The sequence below is a fragment of the Nomascus leucogenys genome, chromosome 19, assembly GCF_006542625.1.
Source record: "Nomascus leucogenys isolate Asia chromosome 19, Asia_NLE_v1, whole genome shotgun sequence".
Lineage (NCBI taxonomy): Eukaryota > Metazoa > Chordata > Mammalia > Primates > Hylobatidae > Nomascus > Nomascus leucogenys.
This window is the reverse complement of record NC_044399.1, coordinates 76,064,421-76,086,976: the sequence shown is the minus strand read 5'-3', so window position 1 is coordinate 76,086,976 and position 22,556 is coordinate 76,064,421. Positions and strand designations below refer to the sequence as shown.

Sequence of the window (22,556 nt, the reverse complement as noted above, 5' to 3'; positions counted from 1 at the left end):
TACCATGGGGGAAAAAAAGGGGCCGAGTAGAAGTGGGGCAGAAAGAGAAGATGGTGGCATTCTGGACTGGTTAACGCAGGGCAGAAGGCTCAACACCAGGATATGCAGAGCGGCGGGTCAGGAGGGATGAACAAGAGCTCATTTGACTTAACAAGAGTACATTAAGCGGCCACCGGCATAGATGGCATGCTCCAGCTGGTGAGGGCCCCAGAGGCTCACCATTCTAGAACCTCATCCTAGCCCCAATCCTGGCCACTTCTGCAAATCTCAGACACAGAAGTCTAGTTGGGATCTACAGGGTCCCTGTTCCTGGAATCTACAGCTAGTCCCAGGCCCATTACCGTACCCCCACCCCCCAATCATCAGTCACACACAAGTGTAAAAGCCATGCTTCTAATTACCCCTGCACAATGTAACAGTCACAAAACAGCCAGCCATGGCCTGCTGGAGGCCAGGAGACAGTTCTTCATACACAGGCTTGCGGGGGAGAGTATGCAACATAGAGCAACTGGAGTAACCCTCAGTCCCAGGACACAGGATGGCAGGACAAGCACTGAGCAGGCTCCTAGAGGTGTCTTCTCCTGGGAAAAGGGCTGCCGAGTGACCATGGCAGGAGGCAAGTGGTGGATGTGGGGACAGGCCATGTCCACAAAGCCCCTAGAGTGTGTTCTCTGAAGACCCCCAGGGCCAGATCCTCCAAAATGTCTTGAGCTGGTTCTCCCTTCTGCCTGCCCCCACTCTGAGGTCCCGGGGGGTCCAGAGGGGGGCCCGTCGTCAATGACTCTTGACAAGGGTGGCGCAGATGCACCTAACCTGACAAGGAGCACCCTGGAAAAGTCTGTGGCCACAGCTCCTTGACCACTTGTCACCCCTTCCTCAGATGGCAGGGTGGAGGCATGGGACTCAAGCTACCAACAGAAGCGAACCTGGATCCTTCCCAGTTCTCTCTGTTCAGGATCTGGAACTTCCATGAAGGCAGACTCCATGCCGTGGGTAGGGAGGAAGGTTGTGCTGGCCGAAGGACCCTCATTAACCTGCTCACAACCATGGCGTAAGAGCCTGGCTAGAGGGGCCCCTCCATTCTGCCCACTGAGTCAGACTGCTTTTGCTGAAAGCAGGAATCCCAGACCCTCTGCTCACTCCTCACGGGGACAAGCTATGAGATGCCAAGACTCCTGGAATCCAGCACTGCTTGCACCAGTCTATGTAGCCTGTACAAATGTGAGCATCTCCCCTCCCAGACAGCCTGAGGCCCAGGATGGCATGACAAGAATGCAGGCCTGTGCCAAATGGGGCATGCGCCTGGCAGGACTACTTGGGCAAGACTAGAAGAGGGGGTAGGAATCCAGAAATGAGACGCAGAACTGTCCCCAGGTCTTCACTGTTGACACACTAGCTGGTTTCACTCACATCTCAGCAACAAAAACCTGTGTTTAAGTGGCTAATTCCAGAGGTGAGTAGTGGAGAGAGCAAAGGAGTCTGCTTAGAGCTCACTCTGGGAGGAGTTATGTGGAGCACACTCGGCTGTCTCTTCAGGGGGCCAGGCTGGGCCCCCAGCACTCCCGGCAGGGGAAAGGCAGAGCTGGCTGCCAGCTCTGGCCTCCGCCTGGGATTCACTCCCATCCTGGCTCAGATCTGTGGCTGTGCTTCACCCAGTGGGTCCTCCCTCAAGGAGCCACGCGGGATCTGCAGGGATAAAGCAGGTGCTGGAAGTGGAGAGCGGGTCTTCCTCCATGCTTTCCATCACTCCCATTCCTCCACTGCAGCGGCTCCTCATGTACAGGCTGGCTCCCAGGCCTGGGCCTCAGGGAACCAGTGATGAGCTCAAGCCCTCACCCTTCCCCTTCCCTCACCAGCATCGCTTACCTGGAAGGGTCTGCTTATCCCCACCACAGAACGCAGACTGTTGCTGTAGTAACAGAGGAGAAACTCATCTTCAGTTGTAGGGATATTGCTGATGTCGATGTAAACCTGGAGGGGGATGGACAGGACTGGGGTCAGCTCCAGGGCTCTGGGCTCCACCCAGCTCTGAGTGACAAGTTATTCAGCACTCTGTTCCTTCCACAAGACAGGAGGGCTGAGGCAGGCCTGCCTGCTGGTGATGTGCCTGGTGCTGGTGACGTACCTGGTTCAGGTTGTCGCTGCAGGAGACCTTGCTGTCCCCGACCCAGGCATAGGACACGTAGTCATTAATGTCCCGCAGCCCCACCTGTGAGGGGGAGTCAGGCCATCAGTGGTCAGGGAGGACATGGGACCCAAGGCAAGTCCTAAGGAGAAGATGGTCTCACTGCTGGGCCTGGCTACCGTACTGTACGCCTCCCCGCCGCCCTTCACTGCCAGCCCTTAGCTACAGAAGAACTGCCGGGGTGGATGAGGGTGAGTTCGTCAGCATCTGCCCAGCTCCCAGGAGCCCTTGGGAAGGATGAACCAGGGGCTGTTGCTGATGGACTTCCTGCCTTGCCATCACATCACCTTGTACAGTCCAATCCAGTCCCACGGGCTGCTGGGGAAGTCCGAGGTTGAAGAGTAGCTGACCATCATGTCATTTTCCACGGTCCACAGGTCCTCGGGCATCAGGACGATCAGTGGAGCAGACACCAATGGCTTCAGCTAGACACGGGGGTGGGAAGGGGGCTGAATCCCGCAGCATCATTCCCTCCTCTGAGGCTCAGTGTTCCTCACTGTGCCCTTCCAACATAGCGGGGAAGGTGGGGCACCCAGAGGGGGTGGGCATGGAACTCCACGGGGCTGCTCCAACAGACCTTGGCTGGCCAGCAGGAAAGAGGGCCAAACACCAGCCAGGGGGGTGGCCGGCCCTGTCAGGGAATCCCATGGGGCCCAGCGCTGGGGGGTAGGAATGGCGGAGAGCAGACGCACGGCTGAGAGGCTTAAGGAGGCGGCCAGGCAGCTGCTCTCAGGCCTCCCGCCTTATCTGACCCAAAGCCCCACATGGGGGGATGCTCTGGTGAGAACAGCTGTGAATGTGCAAGAACACAACGCAGTCACCAGTGTGGGCCGGGCACGGTGGCTCACACCCATAATCCCAACAGTTTGGGAGGATCACTTGAGCCCAGGAGCCTGGGCAACAGAGTGAAACCCTGTGTCTACAAAAAATACAAAGCAGCCAGGCGTGGTGGCGTGCACCTGTAGTCCCGCTACTAGGGAGGCTGAGGTGGAAGGATCAATCACTTGAGCCCAGGAGGTGGAGGCTTCAGTGAGCTATGATACTGCCACTGCACTCCAGCCTGGGCGGCAGAACGAGACCCTGACACACACACACACACACACACACACACACACACACACACACACACACACGCCAGTAAACCTGTAAGAAAATGTGAAGCCTGAAGAAGGCCAACACCGCCTTGGTCGTTTAGATAGCAAGATACAAGGACGCAGGGATGGAGGGGGCTCCTGTTGCAACTTGATCCAGATAGGTTTAGGACAAATAAAAGATGTCCTACGTCTCACATTGGGTAATAAGCCTAATGGAACTCATTAGCCCCAAGGGAGAATACCCAAAGGAAATGGAAACCTTTGCACAAAGGGTTTGAACATGGTTTTGACGGACAGAGCCATCAACGGCTCCTAAGAGGAGCTGGGATATCTGACCTGGCAGGAAAGGCAATCATGGCCTCCACAGGTCTCCCCTGGGGGATTGGCTGACATTCGAATCCAGGGATGGAGGGCTTGGGGATGTGGCCAGCATAGCTATTCCTCTGGCAAGTATCAGGCAGCCCAGAAGTTCACCTCCAAGTCGAACGTGCCGGTGACAGGCTTATGGTCGCTGATGCCGTACATCATGTGGCTGCCGTAGCTCCTCAGAGACAGGGAGAAGTCTGGGGCCGGCGGTCCGGGAGTATCGGGGCCAGCACAGGGCTGCCGCTTCAGCCTCCACAGGATGCGATCGGTCCATGCAGGCTTGCGTTTTTTCTCACTGCAGGGGCAGGGGGCATAAAGAAGAAGAATGGGGAGAGAAGAAAGGGTTGGCATAAGAGCAGAAATGAGCCCACATGAGCTTGCTGGAGCTCCTAACTCCAGCATCTACTGGCACCCACAGACCCCCCCGGGCCAGGGCCGGAGGGAGCAAGGCGGCAGGCAGGAAGGTGCCCAACAGAATCCAAAGTATGCCAGCCCTTGTCAGACTTAGCCAGGACCCTCTGTATGTGTAGCTCATATTTTTATGGATCAAATTGTGACTTAGAAACATTCCATTTCAAAGCTTCGCTTCTTTCTTGAGCAAAAGCAGCAGTGGATCAAAGCAGCTGAGGTTTGAGATTCTGAGGCTGGACAGACCTGAGCTTGAATTTGGCTGCCCTGCATACTAGAAGTATGCCTCAGGAAAGGGAAGGGAAGCATTTGGGAAACGCAGATGATGCCTGTGATCAGTACTGTTACCACACCTTTTTTTTTTTTTTTTTTAAAGAGGGGCTTGCTCTGTCATGCAGGCTGGAGTGCAGTGGTGACATCACGGCTTACTGTAGCCTCAAACTACTGGGCTCAAGCGATCCCACCTCAGCCTCCTGAGTGGCTGGGACGATAAGTGCGTGGCACTATGCCTGGCTAATTTCTAAACATTTTTTTGGAAAGACAATATGTTTCCCAGGCTAGTTGTGAACTGCTGGCCTCAAAGGATCTTCCCATCTCAGCTTCCCAAAGTGTTGGGATTAGAAGGCATGGGCCACTGTGCCTGGGTGTATCATGCTCTCTTCACAGGTGGAGAAACTGAGACTTAGCTTAGAGGGGAAGCACCTTTCCCAAAGTCACAAGCTAAGTGGTGAAGCCAGGATTCAAGGCCAGCCAGCATGACCACAGAGCATGTGCTCTTAACCACCAAACTAACCTCTTTCAGGCCTCAACTTCCTTGCCTGCCAGTGGAGGGAATAACAATAGTTACCATGTAGGGTTGCTGAGGTGAGTAAATGAGATAAAATCCATAAAATGTTTAGCACAGTGCTTGGTGCAAACGAGCTCGCCATGCACACTGGCCTTCATGATTTCCTCTCAAGAGTCCACTGAGAGGCGGGGCGCGGTAGCTCACGCCTGTAATCCCAGCACTTAGGGAGGCCAAGGTGGGTGGATCATGAGGTCCGGAGATCGAGACCATCCTGGCCAACATGGTGAAACCCCATCTCTACTAAAAGTACAAACATTAGCCAGGCATGGTGGCGGGTGCCTGTAATCGCAGCTACTTGGGAGGCTGAGGCAAGACAATTGCTTGAACCTGGCAGGCGGAGGTTGCAGTGAGCTGAGATCATACCACTGCACTCCAGCCTGGGTGACAGAGCAAGACTCTATCTCCAAAAAAAAAAAGAGTCGACTGAGAGACCTCCCAGCTGTTCTTCACTTGCCAGCTTCCCTGAGGGCTTTGGAAAAGGTCATACGCCCCGGAGACAAAATGCATTCCTCCTCTAGGTAACTGAAGTTGACCAAAGACAAGTCTCTGACCCATAACCCAGCCTTCCCAAGCAACTACTGGGGCAGTTTCTAAGGCCAGCTTGGCCTTGAGGCCCTGCCCTCCTGGGGACCAGCAGCTCTGAGTCCGGAAGGTGGGGTACATGTGTGGTGGGGGAGCAGGACAGCTGCTGTTTCTGGGTTCCACCCCCTTCGTACACAATCCCCTTTCTTGAATCAACCCAGAGTAATAAAGCCTGATTGGATCAATCAATCAATCAATCAATCTATAGACAGGGTCTCACACACTCTATCTTATCTATTGATCAATCGACAGGGTCTCACTCTGTTGAATCCTATCTATCTACCTATTGATCGATCAATCCATCGACAGGGTCTCGCTGTGTTGCCCAGGCTGAGTGCAGTGGCACAATCCTAACTCACTGCAGCTTCAAATGCCTAGGCTTCAAGCAACCCCCCACCACCGCCTCCTGACCAGCTGGGACCACAGGCATGTGCTAGGGCACCTGGCTATTTTCGAACCTTTAAGGCATCTTCACTGCCTCCAGAATAAAGTTAAAAGTCCCCAAGTAGGGCTTTCAAGGGGCTCAGGAGTCTGACCACCCCCGTCCTTCATCTCACACCACTTCCCCAGACCCACTCCACCTTGGTGACTCTCTCAAGCCTCTGGACCTTTGCTTTTGCAGCATTTGCTGCCTGGAATACCTTTCTTCACCAGGGAGAGGCCTTTGCCAAAACCATCCCAGACATCAGCTTTTTGCTTCCGAAGCTTTTTTTTTTTTTTTTTTTTTGAGACAGAGTCTCACTCTGTCGCCCCAGGCTGGAGTGCAATGGCGCAATCTCGGCTCACTGCAAGCTCCACCTCCCGTGTTCACGCAATTCTCCTGCCTCAGCCTCCAGAATAGCTGGGATTACAGGCACCCGCCACCATGACTGGCTAATTTTTTTGTATTTTTAGTAAAGACGGGGTTTCACCATGTTAGCCAGGATGGTCTTGATCTCCTGACCTCGTGATCCGCCCACCTTGGCCCCCCAAAGTGCTGGATTACAGGCGTGAGCCACCGCGCCCGGCCACTGAAGCATTTTATACCAGTATTATACGGCTAACACTACATTGCAATTTTGTTTCCCACTCAGCACATCACTTAGTGTGTGCGCCCTGATGGCAAGGACTTAGCTGTTGGAGTGTCCTGTGTGTCCTCAGCATTAGCACAGATCCTGGCGCAGGTACTCAGTAACCAGGTACACTTACTAAAAACCCAAGCTGAAGCTCGCCCCTCAAAAATGCCCATCTAATCTCAATGTTTACAGCTCCGTATACTCGCAATCAGTTGGAAACACTATTTTTGTCTCCTTCTTTATTCAACTGCTATTTTTTAAGACGGAGTCTCGCTATTGCCCAGGGTGGAGTGCAGTGGTGCAATCTCGGCTCACTGCAACCTCTGCCTCCTGGGTTCAAGCGATTCTCCTGCCTCAGCCTCCCAAGTAGCTGGGATTATAGGCGGGCGCCACCATGCCCAGCTAATTTTTATATTTTTAGTAAAGACTGGGTTTCACCATGCTGGCCAGGCTGGTCTTGAACTCCTGACCTCGTGATCCACCCGCCTCGGCCTCCCAAAATGCTGGGATTATAGGCGTGAGCCACCGCGCCTGGCCTATTCAACTGCTATTTTAAATAAATGTTCCCAATGTACAGGTGTCCCTTCAACAGTGAAAGAGTAAGTATTCTAGCAACTGAGGAGAATGGTGGTGAGCTCAGACTTTAGAATCAGAGACCAGTTGGGGGAAGGTTCCGTCCTGTTAATTGAGAGCTGCATGCCCCTGGGCAAGTGACTTCATTTCTCTAAGCCTCAGTTTCTTCAACTGTTAAGATGGGGTGATAACAGTACTTACTTCAAAGAGCAATAACGAAATTAAAGGGCGTCAAGGGAGTGGTCAGGAAGCGGTAACTGACTAACCCTGGTCTGCCTGTTGGCTCCTTGGGTCATTTCCAATCTTTCACTCTTCTAAGGAGTGTTCAGAGGGCACTGGAATGTGGTATTCCCATCCCAGAGACTACAGACACTGCGTCCCTGAATCTGCCTTGGACAGCAGATGCCTAGCAGTGCTTACAACTTGGTAATGGGGCCGGGCGTGGTGGCTCACGCCTGTAATCCCAGCACTTTGGGAGGCCGAGGCGGGCGGATCACGAGGTCAGGAGATGGAGACCATCCTGGCTAACATGGTGAAACCCTGTTTCTACTAAAAATACAAAAAATTAGTCGAGCGTGGCGATGGGTGCCTGTAGTCCCAGCTACTCAGGAGGCTGAGGCAGGAGAATGGCGTGGGAGGCGGAGCTTGCAGTGAGTGGAGATCGTGCCACTGCACTTCAGCCTGGGCGACAGAGAAAGACTCCGTCTCAAACAAACAAACAAACTTGGTAATGAACCACACAAATGCACGTTCTCTCCTTCAAAGCATTCGCCCTCCCTAACTTCCCTGTGATGGTTTGGAGCCCATATTTGCTGTCATGTAAGGGTCTTCCCCAAGTCCTGACCACAGCCTGTCTCTCCTTCCCCCTCAGGACTCTCAGCCCACCCCCAACCCCCTTTTTTCCTTTTCCTTGCCACGGCCAGGCTGATCACTGGGCATACCAAGATTTACTTAGCCCTTCTTATGTGCCCCGCAACTGGGGATATGAGAAATAGGATGGACAAAGTTCTTGAGGAGCCTGTTTAGCAAAATCCAAGAAAGAAGCAAAGTGAGCGTGTACAAATTAATCAAGTTCTCTCCACCCCACCTTTTTTTTTTTTTTTGAGACGGAGTTTTGCTCTGTCCCCCACGCTGGAGTGCAGTGGCGCGATCTCGGCTCACTGCAAGCTCCGCCTCCTGGGTTCACGCCATTCTCCTGCCTCAGCCTCCCGAGTAGCTGGGACTACAGGTGCCCGCCACCACGCCCGGCTAATTTTTTTTTTTTTGTATTTTTAGTAGCGACGGGGTGTCACCGTGTTAGCCAGGATGGTCTCGATCTCCTGACCTTGTGATCCGGCCGCCTCAGCCTCCCAAAGTGCTGGGATTACAGGCTTGAGCCACCGCGCCTGGCCCACCCCACCTTGTTTTTCTTTAGAGACAGGGTCTTGCTGTCATGCAGGCTGGAGTGCAGTGGTGTCCTCCTAGCTCAATGCAGCCTCCTTGAACTCCGAGGCTCAAATGATCCTCCTGCCTCAGCCTCCTGAGGAGCTGGGGCTTCAGGGGTACATACCATGCCCAGCTATTTTTTCTTCTTTTTAAGGCAGGGTCTCACTGTTGCCCAGGCTGGAGTGCAGTGGTGCGATCACAGTCCACTGCAGCCTCAACCTCCTGGACTCAAGCAAGGCTCCCACTTCAGCCTCCCGAGTAGCTGGGACTACAGGTATGTGCCACCTGCCCAGCTAACTTTTGCACTTTTTTGTAGAGATGGGGTTTCGCCATGTTGCCCAGGCTGAACCTGAACTCCTGGGCTCAAGTGATCATCCTGTCTCTGCCTCCCAAATTGCTGGGTTTAGAGGTGTGACCCATCCCGCCTGGCCTTTTTTTTTTTGAGACGGAGTCTCACTCTGTCGCCCAGGCTGGAGTGCAGTGGCGCGATCTTGGCTGACTGCAAGCTCCACCTCCCGGGTTCACGCCATTCTCCTGCCTCAGCCTCACGAGTAGCTGGGACTACAGGCGCCTGCTACCACGCCTGGCTAATTTTTTGTATTTTTAGTAGAGACGGGGTTTCACCGTGTTAGCCAGGATGGTCTCGATCTCCTGAGCTCGTGATCTACCTGCCCCGGCCTCCCAAAGTGCTGGGATTTCAGGCGTGAGCCACCGCACCCGGCCACACCTGGCCTTTAAAAAAAATTTTGTAGGGGGAGGGTTCTCACTATGATGGTGAAACCCCATCTCTACTAAAAATACAAAAAATTAGCCAGGCATGGTGGCGGGGGCCTGTAATCCCAGCTATTCAGGAGGCTGAGGCAGACGAGAATCACTTGAGCCCAGGAGGCGGAGGTTGCAGTGAGCCAAGATCATGCCATTGCACTCCAGCCTGGGTGACAAGAGCGAAACTCTGTCTCGAAAAAAATAAAACACTTTGTCTGGGCTCACAGTGGCAACTGTAACAAAACTCCAGTGTAACCCCGGACTTTAGCAGGATTCCCGCCCTGCCCTCAGCCCTTTCGCCCTCCCCTGTAAGGGAGCTGGCCTCGTTTCTCATTACATCTTGGCTCAGGGATGCTGTAGTGGCTGGCCCAGCACACTAACGCTCACAGTCACTTCAGCAAACCAGCCCCCTCCAGGTGCCTCTCGTCAGTGTGCTGACTGATTGGAAAGCCTGCCCTTCTGCTTTCTGCCAAACTCTGTGCCTCCTTCAAGATACTCTCCTTGACAGGAAGTCTGATAGGCCTCTCCTAGCTTTAGCTGTCCACCTCAACATTTGCTCCAACTTCTGCACAGAGTTCTGGAAACCTTCTATTGACTAACTCCCAGGCTTGGTAACATGCCAGGCACTGTGCTACTCCCAGGGATGGTCCTAAATCAGATCGTCTCTGCTCTCTGGGCAATCACAGTACAGTAAGAAAGGTACGCTGTGATTTAAAAGCAACACTGAAAGCATGGCGTGCGCAAGGCTGGGGGTGGCACAGGGCAGGAGAGGAACTCTCAGTGAGATGGGAGGGGCCGGGAAGGCGTCCTAGGAGAAGTGATGTCTCAACTGGGTTTCCAAGGATAAAATAACAGTGTCATTAGATAGGAATGTGTGTTCTCCAGGTGGGCTCAGGCCCTGCTCATTGCAGAACTCCCAGCTGCCCCTGGACCCTGGCCCCAGCCAGGAATATTTCAGTTACCATGTCCCCTGTCCCCACCCAGACATTCTTCCATTTCCTGGGCTCCAGCCAAAGGGAAGGAGTACCGAAGGCTCATGAGTCTACAGACACAGATACGAGTTCCAATCCTTGTGCGATGACGAAGTCTGTTACTCCTTACTTATACGTTCTTTGAGACTCAGTTGCTTTCCTTGTAAACAGTCAACAATAACTCTGTCTACCTAACAAGGACATGGTAGGAACTGATACAGGCGAAGCCTCGGCGCACACCTGCACGCCAATCACGATGAGCTGTTCTTTGGAAATAGGTGTGTGCCTCCCACCATGCCATCCTTCTTGCTGTTGCTGGCAAGGATGACCGTGAATCCTGAGGTACAATGGGCTTGAGGAAAGCACTGTGGGCTCCAGACTCAGAGATCAGTCTTAGCCCCAGCTCTGCCACTCACTGGCTGAGCTACCTGGGGAAGCCCTTGAACTTCTCCAAAGCTCTCTGCCCTTTCAGACCCTGCCAACTCCAGACCAGATCCAGCTTTTGCAACAAACTTCAGTCTCCTGGAGGTCTCTCTGCCATAGGGCTGGGAGAAGGGGATGCCTGGCCGTAGGGCCTGCCAGCAGCTCTCTTCCTGCTGGTAAGTTTTTAAAGAGGATTTTTTTTTTTTTGGAGACAGGGTTGCCCAGCTGGAGTGCAGTAGGTCAATCTCAGCTCACTGCAGCCTGTAACTCCTGGACTCAAGTGATCCTCCTGCCTCAGCTTTCCTGAGTAGCTAGGACTACAGGCACATGCCACTACACCCAGCTATTTTTAAATTTTTGTAGAGACAGGGTCTAACTATGTTGCCCAGGTGGGTCTTGAACTCCTGGCTTCAAGCAACCCCTCCCCACCCAAGGCCCTACCCTGTCCTTACAGCTCCCACCATGACGCTTGTTTCCAATGGATGGCTGCAGAGACTGGCTCTCCCTGCAGCTGTTGATCTGGGCCGGCCAACCTGCTGCCCTCCTTTTTTTTCTGAAGCCTCATTAGCTGGTTTGGAGACATGGCCTGGCCTCTTACCTCCTTTCCTGCCTGCTCTGTTGCCCAGGGCGGGTCCCTTCCCCAGCATCCACTGCCTCCTCTTCTGTGGATGGCCCTGCTCATGACCCTACCCTGTCTTGCTCCACACTGCTGAATCGGCTCACTCTTCCCCCTTTCCTTGGCAAGGATACTTTGGCTTTGCTGTACCACTTCCAGAACCAAGCTTGAGTTCTACCTCTTGTCTTGGTCTGGCTGTGGAGATATTTCTTCCCTGGCTAAATCCCAAAGCCCTGGGCTGCCCTGCTGGTACCTCCCGCCTCCCTCACAGAGATACTCCGACTAGGAGGAATGAACGAGCTGCTCCCGCTGGAACAAAGACCCTCATGACATGTAAGGGGCTCTTCTTTTCTTCAAAGAGATTAGGGTCCTTGCCCCAAAATGAGTCAGGGACATGTTGCCAGCGGTTCTTTCTCAGGTTTTGGTGGTTATTTGGCCCCCTTCTCAGCTTCTTAGAAAGGTTTTTAGTAAATCTATGATGGGAAGACATGAATCTATTTATTTTATTATTTTTTTGAGACGGAGTCTCGCTCTGTCACCCAGGCTGGAGTGCAGCGGTGAGATCTCGGCTCACTGCAACCTCCGCCTCCTGGGTTCAAGCAATTCTCCTGCCTCAGCCTCCCAAGTAGCTGGGATTACAGGTGTGAGCTACCCCAGCTACCACGCCCAGCTAATTTTTGAATTTTTAGTAGAGATGGGGTTTTACCATGTTGGTCAGGCTGGTCTCGAACTCCTGACCTTCAGTGATCCACCTGCCTCGGCCTCCCAAAGTGCTGGGATTACAGGCGTGAGCCACCACGCCCAGCCGGCATGAATCGAAAAGTCACAATAGCAGTTCTCTCCCATGGTTACTGGGTGCTGGCCTCCTTCAACCCTCAGCCTCATGAGGTGTGTGCTCTTATCATCCATACCTTATAGCTGACAAAATCAAGGCCTAAACACTTTGGCTAAAGTAAGACAGAGCCGTGCTTCTAACTACCAGATTCATGATCTCTGCACTGATCCTGATGAAATTCTCTACCCACTACTTCACCTTCTCACACAAGACCTGACCCATTCGCAGGCTGGGGCAGACATCCTTAATACCAGTAACTGGCTGGGCCAAGCTTTCTGCCCCGTTTGGGGACCAGAAGGTCTGGGGTTTCCAGAAGCTGAAGTGCAGTCCCTCCTAGGTCAGGAGGCAGCTGCTCCACCCTCTCCTCTGGTTCTATCTGTAACACTCCCACCCCCCACACACCTCTCCTGCCCTTGCTGGCACTGGCTTTCCTCCCACTCTCTCTGAGACCTGGGACGGCTCCCCCAGTCAGCACCTCATGAAGTGGACAGAAGGTACCACTCTGGAGAGGGGATGGCTAGACCAGTTCCTGCCCCCCTAACACTTCTATTCTGAGACAGCTCCCATGCCAGCAGGGTCAGTGTAACCTGACTTCCTAGACCTTCTGGCCCCCCACTTCCTCCTCACCTGGTGTCATAGTCGCTGGAGTTCCTATCAAACTTGTAGGTGGGTGGGAAGAGTAGGCGGCCCTCCTGGAACTCCCGGAGCAGCGGGTCATGTTTCTTGGCAATGCTGAGCTGCAGACAAAGTCATAGTCCCGTCTCCCAGCAGTCTCGACCCAGTGACCCAGCACCACACCCCATTCAAGGGGTCAGCACATGCAGTCACAAATGGGGCAAGAGTCAAGCAATGCCACTCCACTTCCTCACTGCCCCAGTGACTACTCAGCAGCCCACTCCCACCAGAAAGCAGGTGAATCCTTTCGGAAACATTACCAAGGCCCAGGGGAGGCAGCTGTCTGCTGTTTCCCAGTCCTTAGACTGCAGGGACCTGACTTGGAATTCCGTCTCTAGAGGAGGTCACTAGCAGACAAGTGTCAGAGGGGAACCTGGGGGAGCCAGGGTCCTCCAAAGGGGCATCTCACCCTCCAGGAGGGAAACGAGGCTGGGGATGGGAAAGACGACAGGGATACGATGGGCTGATGCATGATGGTGCCTGGTGCAAAGCCCTTCTGGTTCCCTATTCTTTTTTTTTTTTTTTTTTTTTGAGATGGAGTTGTTTTGTTTTTGTTGCCCAGGCTGGAGTGCAATGGCGCTATCTTGCTCACTGCAACCTCTGCCTCCCGGGTTCAAGCGATTCCCCTACCTCAGCCTCCCGAGTAGCTGGGATTACAGGCACGCGCCACCACGCCCGGCGAATTTTTTTTGTATTTTTAGTAGAGATGAGGTTTCTCCACGTTGGTCAGGCTGGTCTCAAACTCCCGACCTCAGGTGATCCACCTACCTCGGCCTCCCAAAGTGCTGGGATTACAAGCATGAGCCACCGTGCCTGGCCCCTATTCTTCTTTTTTAAATAATTCATTTCATGCTTTGTATCTGGCTCCCTATTCTAAAGCACACCTAGGGGCTGTTACCCTGGCTTTTCCATGTGAAGATCAGGCACTGGCAGGCGTGGCTGCCTCACCCCTGGATGCGAAGCCCTGCTAGACAGCCTCCCCCACCAGACCTGGGCAAAGGAAAACAGCAACGAGGGCATCTAACAACATTCTGCACAGCTCACATGGCCCCCACCGTGGGCGCAGATCACCCCCCGGGACCCTCCCCTCACTTGATACCTGGTCCTTCTCCCACAGGCCACTGTAGCACCGATTTTTAATGGATTCCCGAACAAAGTGCAACCCAAAGTCCTCGATCCGAAAGTTCATGTCTCCAAACCAGATAATGAGGCTTCAGAAAAAAAAGGAGGGCAGCCTGAGGATTCGTGATGAAGTCAGAGAAGGGAGATCACCAGGTGGCTCGGCCTGCTCAACCCAAGGGCTGCTGGGGCACAGAAAGCCCGAGGGGCAGGTGAGACGCCAGGGCACGCGTGGGTCCTCTGGAACTGTTCTCATGGCTCCTAAACCACCATTCAAACCGAAGAGACCTACCAAAGAGCCTGCTCTGGCAAACGCAGAGCAGGCCGTGGCCCTTCCTTCCTCTCAACTGGTCACGAGGAAAGGCTGAGAAGCCCTCCTGGTGACCTCAGGAGCCACAAGGTCCTTGACCTGTTCCCAAGTGTTCAGGGTTTCTAGGCAGGACAAATGGGCTGAAGGAAGGGGACCCCAGGCAGGCAAAGCAAGGGGAGACAGCAGACGGGCACCAGGGAAGGGGCAGGGAGAGGGTGGGAGCCAGAACACTGATGACCCTGGCTGGGGGATCCGTGACGGGGCAGAGGATGCTGGCTTGGGTTAGCGTGGGGCAGAGGGCGGGAAACAGTCTTCAGACCCAGGATCACTCGTGGGGGTCAGCGTGGGGCAGAGAGCGGGGAACAGTCTGCAGACCCAGGCTCACTCGTGGGGGTCAGCGTGGGGCAGAGGGCGGGGAACAGTCTGCAGACCCAGGCTCACTCGTGGGGGTCAGCGTGGGGCAGAGGGCAGGGAACAGTCTGCAGACCCAGGCTCACTCGTGGGGGTCAGCGTGGGGCAGAGGGCGGGGAACAGTCTGCAGACCCAGGCTCACTCGTGGTCCAGGATGTTGGGGATGTCTCGCCCCTCACAATTCTGCATCTCCAGGATCCGGTCAAAGTGCTCCAGCCGCTGGTAATTGTTGGAAATGTGGGGAGGCAGGTGGCAGTTGATGATGCTGATATAGTAGCCATAAAGCTTCAGGCAGATGTTGACTCCACCTTTGTTCCCCTGGTAGAACAGGTCAACAGGAGAGTGGGAAGCTACTCTGGGTTGGACACACCCCTCTTTCCACATCCTAGACCTAAGGGGAGACAGTCTCACTTCCCGCAGGGTCTCCTAGGGACAGTAACTAAGCTTCCCAGGGTGATCTCTCCAAGCACAGAGCCCAGCTCGCCTCGCCTGGCCTCAGGGATAGCAAGCCCACTCTGAAGCAAAAGAACAAACATGCATTGGGCTGGACAGAGGACCAAGATTCCTTTCACTTCCTTTTTCTTTTGCCCAGCTCCACAGTTCCCAGCCCTTCCCAGCTCACGACTCAGACAATAGCTCAGTCCTTACCCAGTACCCAAACAGGCCAGTGGGGGTGGATTTAGTAGACAGAATCTGGATATAAGGCAAATGCTGATACTTGGCAAAGACCAGTAAGAGGATCCCCTGCATACGGACATGGGAGACCTGCAGGAGAGAGAGGGCAAAGGTCACTCATTAAACCGCACAGGCCAAGTGCAACCCTTCCACGCCCCATGCTAGGGACTCTAGAGAGCCCTCAGCTGTATGCAGTGTCCTGCTCCAGGGTCTATGATACCCCAGTTTGAATCTCAGAGTTTCAAGCCTTTCCATTCTTCTCCTCAGCTGCCAAATGATACATTCTGGGGGCTGAGGGTTTAGATTCTGCTCCTGGGCCTGGGGGTGGCGGGAAGAGAAGATAAGGCTAAGGATACTGGCTTTGAAGTTAGAGCTGGGTTCAAATCCTGGCTCTGATTCTTAGTATTTGACATTGAGGAAGTTTCTCAGTGTATTTTCTCATTGATAAAGCAGGAATCCATCTCATAGATGCTGTGGGGATTATCTGAAAGTTATTATTTTTTGGTTTAAGCATTCTTTTTTTTTTTTGAGACGGAGTCTTGCTCTGTCGCCCAGGCTGGAGTGCAATGGCGCGGTCTCGGCTCACTGCAACCTCCACCTCCTGGGTTCAGGTGATTCTCCTGTCTCAGCCTCCCAAGTAGCTGGGATTACAGGCGCCCGCCACCAGGCCTTGTATTTTTAGTAGAGATAGGGTTTCACCGTGTTGGCCAGGCTGGTCTTGAACTCCCGACCTCAGGTGATCTGCCTGCCTTGGCCTCTCAAAGTGCTGGGATTAAAGGCGTGAGCCACCGCGCCCGGCCAAGCATTCTTAAAAGGAAGGAACATGAGAGGTTTCCAGGATGCTGGAAATGCTCTTCTTTATCTCCTTCCCTTCCTCTCTCTCTCCTTGGAAATGTTCTTTACCCACCATCTGCCCCCATTCCTCCCTTTTTACTTAGAGACAGGATTCCACTTTGTCTACCAGGCTGGAGTGCAGTGGTGAGATCATGGCTCGCTGCAGCCTCGACGTCCTGGGCTCAGGCAATTCTCCCACCTCAGCCTCCTGAGTAGCTGGGACCACAGGTGTGCACCAACATGCCCGGCTATTTTTGTTTGTTTTGTAGAGACAGGGTCTTGCCATGTTGCCCAGGGTGGTCTTGAACTCCTGGGTTCAAGCAATCTCCCTGCCTCTGTAATCCCAAAGTGCTGGGATTACAGGGATGAGCCACCACATCCGGCCTGCTCTTTTTCTAGATGTGGCTGATGGTAACATGGGTATATGTAAAAATCCATCAAAGTGTACACTGAATTTCTGCATGCTTTTCTGTGTACATTATAGCTCAGTGAAAAAAAAAATAAGAAAATGTTCCCCCCAAACCCCATAACTATATACTGCGTGCAGCTGGGTGTCCATGAAGGCAACACCCATGAAATGCCAGTGGGTAAGGACACATGCTCACAGGCTGGGGAGAATAGCTAACATCTGCTCAAGTGCCTCCTCTCTCATTTACTCCTGTCAACCCTGTAAGGAATCACCGTCCCTGTTTTGCAGATGAGGGACTAAGATTTAGGGAGGTTAAGGAACCAGCAGGGCTACCTGTGTTGTAAAACAACATCAAAGGGCTAGGACTGCCAAGATCCCTACTATCTGCAGCTGCAAAAGGTGGGGTGGGAATGGGACGCAGCCAGCAGCTCTCCCTGTCAGGTTCAGGCTGTCTACCACCAGCACCCGAGGAGCTGTTTCCGGAGAATGAAGTGTGGAGGCCAAGGAGGAAATCCCCGGGTGGGGAGCGTGTACTGGGGCCTTCCAGGAATTATGAAACTTGATCCTGCAGGCCACGAGCCCTAGCATAGCGGAGTCAAAGCAGGGGGACCTCAAACCCAGCACTGGGCAAGGGAGGCATCAGAACTTCAGGTGGGCCAGAGGTTGCTACAGATGTGTCCTCAAGCCTACCTTCCTCCCCAGTCTTCTCTCTCTCCCACACCCAAGCACACATGACAACAGGGATGGAGGACGGGCTGGACCATGAGGGGCTGACTCCCAGGGTCAGGATTGAAGCAAGGGGACTGATAAAGACTCAGGAAAAGTTTCAGGCTTAATCCTCACCCACAAAGCAGCTTTTGGCCACTGGGTTCCACCACAAGGACACTGGCTCACTTTGTGAAGGAGCAGCAGGGAAGTGGGGGCGGGGAGGGTGGGGTCGGGGCAGGACAGAGTTAGACTGGGAGAAAGGGTGGGGCTGTGGGAAAAGCAGGAGAGTTCTAGGGAAAGTTCTAGTTGGAGGAAATGAAGTAGGAGAAGCAAGGAAAGGACTAGCAGGTGGTGGCTGGGGGCCCTGGAGCACTGGAAGGGGTCAGCCCTTCTCAGTCCATAGCTGGCAAATGCACACCTAATAAGAGGCTCACACGGAGCTCACCCACCCACCCTGGTCCTTGGCTGGGGAAAGAAGGGCATTCATTTTGGGTGCCAGGCCCTCAGTCTGGCCTCCCAATCTCAGTAGGCCACATGGGTAGAAAGGGCTGTGTCTCTGCCACAAGCTGAGCTAATTTCCTTGGCTCAATTCCATCCTACCAATCCTTTGCCAGTCAGCCGAGAAGCAAGGGGGCCTGCAGTCTTGGGAAGGGAGTGGCGGGTGAGAGAGAATTGGTTCTGTCCTCTACAAGGATTTAGCTCCCTATCTACAGAAGGAGGCCTCTGGGTTTGATGCGGAGGGAACCAAGGACTCGGGCTGGCGTTTTCTATCCTCAGCAGGAGTTCTAAACCTTAGATTATTTCCTCCCCATTCTGCTTCCCCTCCAAAGGACACACAGCTCTTGCCTCAGGACCCCCAGGCAAACTAGGCTGACAGAATCCATTCTGAAGAACAAGAGTCACCCAGGAAGGGGAAAGAGGGAATTCTGGTATTTCTAAGCAGCTGTATACCAGGTGCTGTGAATGGGAGTGTGTTTCATCCCTCAGGTGTGCAGGGCAGAACCAAGGTGAGGATCTGGCAACCCAGGGCCTTCCTGTGGACTCTCCTACTGTCTAAAGACACCCCAGAGTATACTGGTCTCTCAGACTAAGAAGGCCGCCCAAAGTACCCACCACGCCTGACTCCCCTCTCCTAACCTCTGGACCCCCAGAATCTGAAATGCACGTCCCTATGACCTGAGGACACCCTGTGACACCAGCAGGCTAGCCATGTCTAAGACCTGTCAGTCTTAGAGTTCACCAGCATAGCAATGAAGTTAAGAACTTGGGTTATGACGTTTGAGAGATCTGGATCCAAATCCCAGAGGGCGCGTGTGACTTCTGAGCCATGGTTTTCTCTGTAAAATACCTCTATTTCAACAGACTTGTTAAGATTTTAAAATAACATATATAATATAAAGAGCTACTTATGATGTTTAACACCAAGTAAGCACTTGATAAATGACAGCCGTGTGATTACACTCAGAGACTTCAGGATGGGCATTTGAATAGAGACTGGTGGCTGGGGCAGGGGCCAGCACTGAGGTGTTGACAAGCCCTGCTGCACCTCCCCTCAGAATCTTCCCAAGCTGAAACATATCCAGGTGTTAACCCAACCCCTGGAGACTCCAGCTCCCTCAGAAAGGCGAAGGCAGGCAGGAGCCTCAGGGGTCCAGGTGGAAGTGAGGTTTAGCCCTTTAAACAAATGGGAAACAGCATGAAAGGCTGAGTAGGAGTAAGAGGAACACATCAGACCAAACAAGCAGGGGTCAGTGTAGATGTGAAAACACAGTTGTCAAGTGCCCATGAACTGGCAAGTTACCTTGATGAAGCTCAGAGGGGAAAGCACATCCATGAGGAAACTGCTCCACGAGTCATTAAAGGCAGCATCAGAAAGGAGGCTTATGATCCCAGAGTTCAATTCCTGCAAACTGACCATGCCAGCTCAGAGGCTTGGCGCCTGGCCTCCAGGCTACTTCCCCTGCCACAGATATTTAATACTGTCTTCACAGACTTTCAAGCCCTGAGTTCTGATGGCCATGAGGTCTCCCTCCCCTGCCTGCTGATCTCCAGCCCCCTTTGCCGTTGCTGACCCAGGACCAGAGACATGGGACTGTCCCTGAAGCAGGCCGAAAGCTCCCAGCCTTCAGACTCCAGAGCGGAGGAGGGCAGGTCACAGTGGTTCCCACAGGGAAACTTGGGACTGGTCAGGGATGGGCGAAGGAGCCTGCAGATACCTACCCAATGACATATATGTCAAGATTCAGGTTCTGGTTGTTCAGCTGAAGCAGGTCACTGAGATCTAGAGGGGGCGCTGCCGAAGCCACGTTCCAAGTCACGACGTGTATGCTGTGGAAGGGATGCAGAGGGAAGTCATGGGGGAAGGAGGGTAAGATAGCGCACGGGGTCGGCCGGGCGTAAAGGCTCACGCTTGTCATCACAGCACTTTGGGCGGCCGAGGTGGGCGGATCACCTGAGGTCAGGAGTTTGAGACAAGCCTGGCCAACATGGTGAAACCCCGTCTCTACTAAAAGTACAAAAATCAGCCCAGCATGGTGGCAGGCGCCTGTAATCCCAGCTACTCTGGAGGCTGAGGCAGAAGAACTGCTTGAACCCGCGGGGCGGAGGTTGCAGTGAGCCGAGATCGCGCCGCTGCACTCCAGCCTGGGCGACAGAGTGAGACTCTGTCTCAAAAGAAAAAAAAAAAAAAGATAGTGCACGGGATCTAGGCCTGCTCATGTCACTGCAATCTGCCACACTCATGACGGGAAATGTGGGTTTCTGTGCTGGTGGAGGGAATGGGGATACTGAACCATCAGCTGTCCATCCTCAGCTTTCTCTGCTGAAGCAAGAAATCCCCACCCTGGACTGGGTCCTCCATGCAGGCTCACAGCCGCCCACACCTGGCAGCACTGGTGCTGCTGATATAGCAGAGTTGCTAAAGGGAGCCCAAGACTTTCAGGTCAGGCTAGGGAAGGGTTAGGGGGCTGAACTGCCAGGAATGTATTGATTCCATCAGCTCCTCCAGCCACCCACACCCCTCTGTGATCATCTATGGCTCAGTTAGCAACTTCCAATCCCTACTTCTCACCCCAAGTGTTCCTAAGACCACCAGGAAGATCCTAGGAGTTCAGATTTCACCTTGTGATAGGCCTCAGCACTACAAGGGCAGAGGAATTTAAAAAATAAAAGAGATACCAATACCATATTCCCTTCCTCTCTCCTCCCTAGCAGATCCCTGGAGCAAACCAATTTTGCCAAGCACTTCAGCGAGCCTTTTTTTTTTTTTTTTTTTTTTTTTTTTTTGAGATTGAGTCTCACTCTGTTGCCCAGGCTGGAGTGGAGCGGGATGATCTCGGCTCACTGCAGCCTCCGCCTCCCAGATTCCAGTGGTTCTCCTGCCTCAATGTCCCAAGTAGCTGGGATTACAGGTGTGTGCCACCACATCTGGCTAATTTTTGTATTTTTAGTAGAGACGGGGTTTCACCATGTTGGCCAGGCTGGTCCTGAACTCCTGATCTCAGGTGATCCGCCCACCTCAGCCTCCCAAAGTGTTGGGATTACGGGCCTGAGCCACCGCGTCCGGCCAAGGAGTTTTTAAGTAACAGGTTTCTCGACATCTCTCTTAAGAGTCTATGTTCTATGTCTGTGTAGTATTCCGTGAAAAATAAAGAGTACTCTCTCGGGAAAAGTCATCAGTTGGATAACATTTTCCACCTCAGCTTACAAGTGTTAGGAAAGCAAGAAAACTAGATCAGGGGCCTCAATGACACTGGATCCAGTCAGAGGCTCAGGAAAGAGAGACCTACAGATGTCTTTAGTGGAACAGTCAGTCACAGTAGCTCTTCAAGAAGCCCCAGACTGTGCGGAGCACAGGGCAGGCACGAGCTGCAGACCCTGCAGAGACCAGGAACAGCCTAGCATGAGTCCTAGGCACACGATGAGGAATACCTGCAGCAGCTGGAGATCTGGAATGGCAGAGGGTACAGGGGGATGGGAGAAAAGGGCAGATGATGCCAAAACATCTCTCCTCCAACAGACCCTGTTCTTAGAGGTCGACGTTCTCAAAAGCACTTCAAGAAATTCTTGGCCAGTTTAAAGCAACTTCCTGTCCCTCCCTGTTAGCATAAACAACACTATACAGAAACCACCTTCCCAGGCACTCGGCCTGAGATTTTGAGCTTCATTTGTTTACGATCTCCCCCTGCTGTCCGACAGAGGCTTAAGGAACAAAGACCTTTTACTCAGAGACTTCTTTTCCCAGACTCACTCTAAGAGGATGGAGAGCAGAAGTCCGGATTTCTTGTTCCCACTCTCAAATCCTACGATTAGCGGCAAATCCAAGCATCGTGACTTAGACTAAGTGGGCGATTAGCGTTGTTCCCCGTGAAAGAGCAGGCAACAGACCAGGCTAAGTCACTTCCCTAAAGGATCTTATCTCAATCTGATTTCGGATTCCCGGGGTTTACCATGGGATCAGGCAGACCTCCTGATGTATGTGCTGATGGAAAGTAGGAACAAGATTTCTAACCTAGAGCCGAAGGGTGACGGCCTCGTTATGTCTTTAACCTCAAACAACCCCACACGGCTGTCCTCTCCAGAAAGCAACCGGGACGCCTGCTTGCGCCCCAGTGGGAACGAGCTTGGCGGCCTCGGCTTAGAGGGGGCGCGAGGCTCGGGCCCAACACAGCCCACCTGACACAGGCGTGGGAGAAGGTGGGAGCGCCCCTGAACCAAAGGCAGTCACGGAGGTCTGGTGCCTTGTCTCCCAATCTGCGTCCACCCCCAGCCCGCAGCCCAAGGGGCGCCGATTCCCCCGAGCAGGCCTGCCTCTGCCGCCAGGGTGCCCTCACCTGAGCCTCCTGCCTTTCGGCCCGCTCAGCTTCCGCGAGCTCATGGCCGCCGTCGTCCCCGCGCGGTGGTCCGGCAGGTTCGCGTCTCCCGGCCAGCGGGTCCCGGCCAGAGCAGCCCTGCGGGCGACCGGTCTCACGCTCCTCGCGGTCGCGGACTGTTTTTCTTCCGGACTCCGACCGTCCGCTCCGGCTTCCGTCAGAGACGCGCCCTCCGCGCACCCCGCGCTCTGGGTGGTGCGGTTCGCAGAAGGAGGCGGGACTCTCCCACGAGCGCAAAGCTGCGAGAGGCTGAACGAAGACGGGTTTGCGGACGTAAGGGGGGGCGTGTCGGGCCTGTCATCAGCGCACGACGCAACACTGCCCCAGACAACGCGAGGTGCAGCGGCAGTCACTAGACCCGGCCCAGCCCGCGCCCGCCGTCCGCAGCTCCCAGCCTGC

At 53.8% G+C, this 22,556-nt stretch overlaps 1 protein-coding gene across 2 annotated transcripts; it reads right to left on the bottom strand.

Moving 5' to 3' along the window:
• Positions 1-377: 377 nt before the first annotated feature.
• On the bottom strand, positions 378-22,546 carry INPP5K (inositol polyphosphate-5-phosphatase K). Of its 2 annotated transcripts, none has more exons than XM_030800376.1 (12): positions 22,119-22,546; positions 19,507-19,614; positions 19,088-19,196; positions 15,309-15,425; positions 14,803-14,978; positions 13,920-14,031; positions 12,773-12,882; positions 3,754-3,940; positions 2,473-2,610; positions 2,126-2,209; positions 1,867-1,971; positions 378-1,686 (listed from the first exon to the last, which is right to left on the bottom strand). In XM_030800376.1, the coding sequence occupies exons 1-12, from the start codon at positions 22,160-22,162 to the stop codon at positions 1,630-1,632; spliced, it is 1,347 nt and encodes a 448-aa protein (XP_030656236.1). In that variant the 5' UTR covers positions 22,163-22,546; the 3' UTR covers positions 378-1,629. The 2 variants fall into 2 exon arrangements, with proteins under 2 accessions (XP_030656236.1, XP_030656237.1); XM_030800377.1 differs by having other exon boundaries at positions 380-1,686; positions 19,088-19,189; positions 22,119-22,398.
• Between the last annotated feature and the right edge of the window lie 10 nt (positions 22,547-22,556).